At 40.3% G+C, this 7,542-nt stretch overlaps 2 protein-coding genes across 2 annotated transcripts; both read right to left on the reverse strand.

Moving 5' to 3' along the window:
• Window positions 1-683: 683 nt before the first annotated feature.
• Window positions 684-2,120, reverse strand: LOC144637180 (uncharacterized). Its single transcript, XM_078496314.1, has one exon. The coding sequence runs from the start codon at window positions 2,118-2,120 to the stop codon at window positions 684-686; it is 1,437 nt and encodes a 478-aa protein (XP_078352440.1).
• Window positions 2,121-4,902: 2,782 nt separating this feature from the next.
• Window positions 4,903-7,542, reverse strand: LOC144636744 (tetratricopeptide repeat protein 28-like). The gene is made up of 2 exons (XM_078495934.1): window positions 6,252-7,542; window positions 4,903-4,956 (listed from the first exon to the last, which is right to left on the reverse strand). Exon 1 carries the CDS (start codon window positions 6,967-6,969, stop codon window positions 6,262-6,264), a length of 708 nt encoding a protein of 235 aa, XP_078352060.1. The 5' UTR covers window positions 6,970-7,542; the 3' UTR covers window positions 4,903-4,956; window positions 6,252-6,261.

Genomic DNA, 7,542 nt, shown 5'->3' on the forward strand with positions numbered 1-7,542 from the left:
AACAAACTTAATGACTTATCTTTTTATTATCTTTGAATTCAAAAGATTGTACATTGATATTTACAGAAGTGGTTGTTCTTTTGTTTTAAATATTGTATAATAGTACAATACAACTTGTAAATTATTTGTACACCAGGAACTTTTGGTAACACCTTTAACTGGACCTAAACTCGTAAACAACTTAGTATTAAAATATGTATTTGGGCGTAACTATGCTAATTTAAAGAACGCCCCTTCTTCTCCGAAATCTACCTTACAGTTGTTGTTGGTTTGTTTACATTGGTAACCTGTTTAAGTTTGGATTTTTCGTACAACTTTGTAACTTAAGTTAACGTCATTCTGTGAAATCATTCTTTGTAAATTTTACCTTGCTCGCGTGGTTTTAATTGGACCAGTTAGGGTGTGCACGTTAGTTGAAATTGCAGAAAACCAAGTCGAAATTCGCACCTTTTAATGTTTTGGAAAGAAGACCTTCCCGTCCTGTCACCTTCTCGTGGCGTGTTTTGCGCATGTCATGACATAGGATTTAATCAGTAATTTTGACATTTTTGATGAGTGATTGACAGTTGAGCCTGGTCCCTTTAAAAACGAGCGTGCAAGAATTATCGCTCAGAATTGTAGGACACTGTGAGAGTACGTTGTAGTAACCAGAATAAAGGCAAGTTAAAAACGAAGCTGGTGGTTCATTGCTGAAGCCGTTTAAAGAAGAAGCTAGTTCCCCCGAAAACGTGCTTTGTTATGGCATTGTTATCCGATGTTTTGTTTTTGACTGCTAGTAATTCGATACAATCGTTTATAAGATTATGATAAAGGTTCGAAACTGGGTATAGGAAAAGGAGTTTCGCCTTGGCTGACTTGAGTGTGCCGATCTCATCCTTAAACACTTCACTGTAGTCGTCTAGGAGTCTCTCTAATTTCTTTTGGGTGTCTTGTGTCGGCTGTTCTTTTGAAATAGCACAGATCCTTTTCCAATCGAGTTGTATCTGGTGTAGCCAATCTCTTCCAAACAACGCCGGCCCTTGTGTCTTCACTACATACAATGTTAAGTCCTTGACTTGGTGGTTGTGTTCCACACGAACAAGTAGTTTGCCTTCTGGTGTTATCTTCTCTCCTGAGTAGGTTTTCAAAATGGCGGTAGTGTCAACCAGCGGTGTGTCTGGGAAGGATTCCTTGTACGTCTCCAAGGGGAGTGTAGATATCGCTGAACCTGTGTCTAGTTCCATCTTCAGTGTGTGGCCATTAACTTTTGGCGTCACCCAGATGACGTCACCAAATACCCCATGGCTAACATTGTTGACTTCTAGGGATGCCACCAAGCTATCATCACGCTCATCATCTACCTCGAACGAGTGAAGATTGGGGTTCTCGTCCTTTCGTCTTCGGGTAGAGTTCTGACTCTTTCCCGAGCGGCATACTCTTTGGATATGGCCCAGCTTCCCACACTTTCGGCACGTTTCATTCCTGAAGTAACACTCGGCTGATTCGTGTGTACTACCCCCACATCGATAACAATGAGATTTTGATTTGACATCATCTTTCCCTTTTGGAACTCTTTCGCTATCCTTGTTTATTTTGTTGACTTCAGACTCTTTGTTAATGTTACCCTGCAATTCTAGTGTGTCTTTCGCTGCCGCTTCCATTGCTAGGGCAATTTCTGACGCTTTGGCCAATGACAAATCTGGCTCGGAGAGCAGCCTTTTTTGGATAAGTTCATTGTGTAGTCCACACACTAGTCTATCTCTTAACGCGTCATTTAAGTTAGTTCCGAACTCACAATACAGCGACAATTTCTTTAATTCAGCAAGGTAAGTACTTACGGTTTCACCTTCGAGTTGGTTCCTTTTGTGAAAGCGGAATCGCTCTGCTATAAGCAGTGGTTTCGGTGACAGATGCTTCTGTAGTGTTTCTACGATAGTCTTGAAAGACAGGCTGGATGGCTTGGCTGGGGCGGCCAAATTGCGTAGTAATCCATACGTTTTGTTTCCCATTAAGCTTAGCATTACGGCCACTTGCTTTTCTTCCTTGATTTCGTTGGCGATGAAGTATTGCTCTATACGTTCCACATAGGCGTTCCAATCGTCGTTCGTTTCGTCAAACGCTTCAATCTTTCCAATCGGCATAGTGGCGAAAGCTCGAACTTTCTCTGGTTGCTGCGTAGGGTCTAAATCCTCGTCGCCAATCTGTTGTGTCTCGCGGAATTGAATAAGTCAAACTGGTACAACACAACAAGGTTTAATCAAACATGGCGGTTCACATTCAACAACAGGCGCACATGGCATGCGTGCGCATAATAGTAACAAAAACCGCAGACCATCATGTGCGGCATAGCAATAAAGGCAGCAATACGAGGACACGCAGGCGCGGATCCAGGAAAAATAGTGACCGTCTTCCAATAATACTGGCGCCGAAGGCGCGAGCCTGTTGGGGGACCGGAGGTATGCTTCCCCGGGAAAACTTTTAGATATTGACTCCCTAAAGTGTCATTTCCGGCTATTTTGAGTCACTCGGACAAGGGGTTGACCGATTTCCGTAAAACGGTGGAAACCGGTCTGGTTCGCGCCTGACACGATCAGTAAATCATAGTGCCTTTGGAAGATTGCTTGCAATCAGAGAAATTCGAAGTTGCAAGATTGTAATTAGAGTACTTTCCTTTTATATCAACCGAATGATCGTAACACTGAAATATTGGATGACAAAAGAACTGAGTGGAGTCCAATTGATCTGTAATCATACGAGTGATTAACAAAATCGGACGACCGCGTAGTAACACTGCGAAATTTCAACGACTTCCGATTCAAGGAAAAATAGAAGTTTGAGTTTCATGATTTTTACAAAGAAATGTATGGCCGGCGGGTATACACTGCCCGCACAACATAATCAAAGATCTCTTCGAGATATCGACTTTTTTGCATGAAGTTAGTATGAGTAGAAGGTTTATCCTGGGCATTGTTGTTCGAACATGTCATGGAAGAATTCAAACGTCTTTCAGTTCAAGCATTTTTTTTTATTTTCGCGAAGGAAATGCTGTATTTGTCAGTCGCGACGGCCGGGTGCTTTGCGACTCATATACTTTGGCTTGGTTAAAAATGGTAACTTTGACGTTTGCCTTTAATCGAAATAGTTGTTTCCTTTCGAGTTAGAAAGATTTCTACTCGGCTTAATGCAGGGTGCCCGATAAAGGTTACGCACGACAGAGTTACCTTTTGTCTCGTCACGCAATCTTAACCCCACATTGAGAAGTAAATATTACCAAATGCCGCTTCTCCTCGCGTTATTCTTTACCTTACGGCTACACATGTCATTTCTAACGACTACATTTCCAGTAAAACAGTTGCTGTTTTTTTTTTCTAATGGCGATGCATTAACTTCTGAACAGAAGCAAAAACGTTTAGCGTTTACTGCTTCCACCGGAAGTAATTTCACAACAGGCTACAAAAACACTTGTAAATATCACTTCACACCTGCATTTAATGATGTTGCAATTCTAAATTGTGCAACTCAGCAGAAATAATCAATTGTCACGAAATGAGTTCCCTTTGGTTAACTATTAGCAACGTTTTAGTGTGTGAAAGACTTGTACCAGTACAAATTTGCGTTGTTAATCGTTTTAGGTTAAATTAATATTAGCGCCTAAAGACTTGTACCAGTACAAATTGCGTTCTTAATCGTTTTAAACTTCGTTGCCTTCGATCGCTTAACCCCCATCACATTCTTAATTAGTTATGTGACGTAAGATTTGGGCTACTCACGTTTTTAATTGTTATATAACGTTTGTAAATTTGACAAGTCACGTTTTTTCTACAAGAACGGAAGTGTTGAAGCACAACTATAGAGTGACACTTTACAAGTCACGCGCTTTGATCACCCACAGAGGAAAGTATTCCCTTGAGAAATTAAAACAGTCCCTTGAGAGTTAACAAGAATGTGGTTACACATTTACCCCACTTAACCGCTATTCTCCTTCATTTTGCTTGTAAACAAGCGAAAAGTCGAAAAAACAAACGCCAGTCTGTTTACAACTGTTTTTTTTTTCTAGCTAGCGAGCGCGCCAGCGACACCCTCTTGCGTTCGAACTCGTTCAAATCCCCGCGGAATATATTTCGGTTGCGCGTCTCCACGAAATTAAGAGAAAATAGAGGGTCTGTTTCAGACTTAGAAATGCAGCGGCTAATGAAGGGTCTTTGGTTTATTTTGAAAAACAAGCGATCAACCACCCTTGGTTGCTACAAAGAAAAAACAGATCTCCATTTAGTAAAACAAATACAAGCTTTTATTTTTATATTCTGATATTTGCCAATCTTAATAAACAACTTCATATGGTTGCAATTACTGATTATAAAGTATTATCCATACGCAGCTACAATTAACTTAATCTTACAGAACAACGTGGATATGTTAGGGCTAAAAACGTCTAACAAATCACTTGACGCAATGGCGCCCAGAACAGATGCCTGAATATTTTAGAGTTATAATTAAATTTTCTCAAAACATTAATCCTATGGTGTTGGTTATCAAGACCAGTCGACAGCCAATAAAACACCGCTATATATAACAAAGATTTTAACTTTCTTTACTTAATTACATCAAGGGGGTTCGGTTGGCATCGGGTCTCTAAACATACTGTCAAGGTATAAAATAGCGTATAAACTCCAAAGTCACAGGCTTATGAAAAAAAGAAATTATATCATTATTTGAAATTTAGCAACAAATGGAAATATATGGGCTAAAATCCGGAAAGAGTTTCTCCCCTTATTTCTAATTCATTGTGGCATTGTGTTATATTTATAACTGGAATTTGTTCTTCAAGAGGTCTGTTATATCGGTAAAAAACCATCTTATCATGTCTTAGGAAAGAATTAAATGTTCATTTTGACTATTTAATAATACACTAATATAATATTGCGTTGAGCAAAACACAATAACCATGTTTCTTTTCACTTGGATCCAAAAGCCAACCTGACAAAAGACGAAAACAAAAGCAAGTAGCTTACACAGGCTAAAGCGCCATTTAGTTTCATAATACGTTACAACCGATAACTTTTTGTGTTCCCTAACTTCCCCTGGCCTACAAACAGCTCAGTGATTCGCCTCAGGATAAATGTGCTGCGGAAAATATCAATGTGCTAAATGTAGGTTATCGAATTGAAAATAAATTCCTTTCAGACAGTATAAGGAAAATTAATATATTGTAAATTCTGGAACTTTGATTTTCGTATTCTCTGTATAGTACCCCAGAACCACTCTTTACCACCAGCTCGTTAATTCAACCACAACCTGGTTAATATGGCCACCTTTCTTTCGCACAAAAGAAAGCACACTCAGTTATTTCCTTATTTATGGGAACCCCTTTAATCTCTTAATACGACCACCGAGTCAACACCACCAGATTTTTTGTGGACCACTGGTGGTCGGGTTAACAGGGTTAAACTGTACATCATCATCATCCAGCTTGTGTAAAAGAAACTTATCAAGCTGACTAGGAGAGGGAATACTTGTGACCAGGAATTCCACCTTAATAATAACGCATTGCTTATACTTATACCGGCATGTAATCAGCTACACTGTACCTCACGAGGTTAGTTTCGAGTGTTTGTCTTTATTGCGGTTTTCAGTGAAATGCGAACTCTGAAATTCAAAATCCAACCAACGAATGTGCTTTTCGCTGCCGTCAATCATAATTACGGCGACAGCAAACGAACCATGAAAAACAGAAACAAACAAAATGGATCGAAATCTACCAATCACAACTGAGAGACGTGACCTTTTGACCTAAGTGAAGTGAACTTCTGTTTTCCGAGAGGTCCGCTAAGTTGATTGACGGCAGCAAAAAGCGTAAACCGTTGGTTGAGGATTGAATGTCAGAGTTCGCATTTCAGTGAAAACCGCAATAATTTGCAAATGTAAAAACGGGGAAGTACAGTAGAATTTCGATTTCGTGAATTCGCGATTCATCTAATCTCCTGATTACTCGTAACAAAAGTCGCTTCCTTTGGAAGTTGCTTTTTTCAGTCGAACACTACAATTTCATCCCCGATTTCTCGAACCATTTTCCGTTTCCCTTGAAGGGTCGAGAAATCGGAATAACACTCTATTTCGAGTCATAATAATTGCCTTATTTGCGATAGAAGAGGTCAATTGCACTAATGGAAGACAAAAGAAATTTGGAGTACTTTTTATGGTTTAAAGTAATATAACTCAGAAAAGTGACTGCACATAAAACAAATGAAAATTTAGAAGGAAATTGTACTTACGGTGCCATTATTACTGATCTCCAAATTCTAGCGTGACGTCATCACCGATGAGTGTAAACGGAGCCCAGTACTTTACAGCATTAAACTTCTCTGACTCTCGAAGACATTTCATAGCCAGGTTAAGAGCCAGACTGGCGCTTTTGCCGTCTTTCAGATGTTGATAGAAACTTGCCATAAACTCCATAGTGGCCTCGTCATCAATTGCCCAGAGTGATACCAGAACAGAACGAGCACCAGCGCCCAAGAAAGCGCGTGCAATACCAACCACGCCTTCAGGGGTGACCTTTCCTTGTGCACTGTGACAACAACTTAGCACGACAAGCTTTGCATGTAGTTGGACAGCTTGCATATCGGAAATCTTCAAAATATAGTCTCCTTCACGAGGAATCTTGGATTTCCGTAAGGGGTTTGGAGCCAAAGCAATTTCACCAGTTTCCATTTTTCCATGTGCTGCAATGTGCACCAAGGCAACCGATGTGATTCGTTTAAGTACTTCGTATTTAGTTGCTTCCTTTCCCACCAGTGGGGTCGTCTTGATAATCTCTCCTATGATATTCACTTCCTCTCTAGCGAATGGTAACGGCATAAATTTGGGCTTGCATCTCCTTTTCTTAAATTCCTCTAGACATGGATCTCCCACGAGCAGCGCTCCGGTCGTATTGTGGTAACCCTCAGGACAATTGGCGATCAGTTTTAAACTTGTCAAAGAGGGAATCATGCGGATCCTAGTGGATTCACTTAAGAACCTTGATTTCTCATCTAAAAATACAGCAAAAGGGGCCAGGCATAATGGACCATCCGGGACAATGATCAATTCGTCGCCTTGAAGCACGTCTGCAATGGGACCAACAATATAATCACGCAGATGGCGCAAGGCATTGTCATTGCCCTGTAATAAAGCTGTTGTTTCTTGATCAGATTCTCTATTGCATGGCAAATTATCTGTTTCCTCGTCCTATGAACGATTCTCACATGTAACACGAACACCAATGCGGTTTTCGTTAAAAGCGTCTTTTATTAAACGCTCCAGGAAGGTAGCCGCATTTTCAGGCTCATTTATTACCTTTTGCCTAAACTGAGCATTCTTTCCTTTGCGGAGTACCCACATATGGATTGTGCGACTTTCAAGCGATAGAAAAACTGTTTGCGTAGATACATCGCTTAATGTGTCAGAGATTGTTTTCTCTGCATCAAATGACCCAGAAGGAAGCCATTCTAAGTTATATTGCCTTTTCATGAGATCCATCAAGGCTTGTGCTCGACCTTCTTCGGCAACGTGAAGAGCCTCTTC

The sequence above is a fragment of the Oculina patagonica genome, chromosome 13 (genome assembly GCF_052425735.1).
Source record: "Oculina patagonica isolate OP01 chromosome 13, crgOcupat, whole genome shotgun sequence".
NCBI classification, from domain to species: domain Eukaryota; kingdom Metazoa; phylum Cnidaria; class Anthozoa; order Scleractinia; family Oculinidae; genus Oculina; species Oculina patagonica.

Bases quoted from the DNA above. Each gene is read 5' to 3' on its own strand.
- LOC144637180 (XM_078496314.1), bottom strand. From the start codon at position 2,120: ATGCCGATTGGAAAGATTGAAGCGTTTGACGAAACGAACGACGATTGG.
- LOC144636744 (XM_078495934.1), bottom strand. From the start codon at position 6,969: ATGATTCCCTCTTTGACAAGTTTAAAACTGATCGCCAATTGTCCTGAG.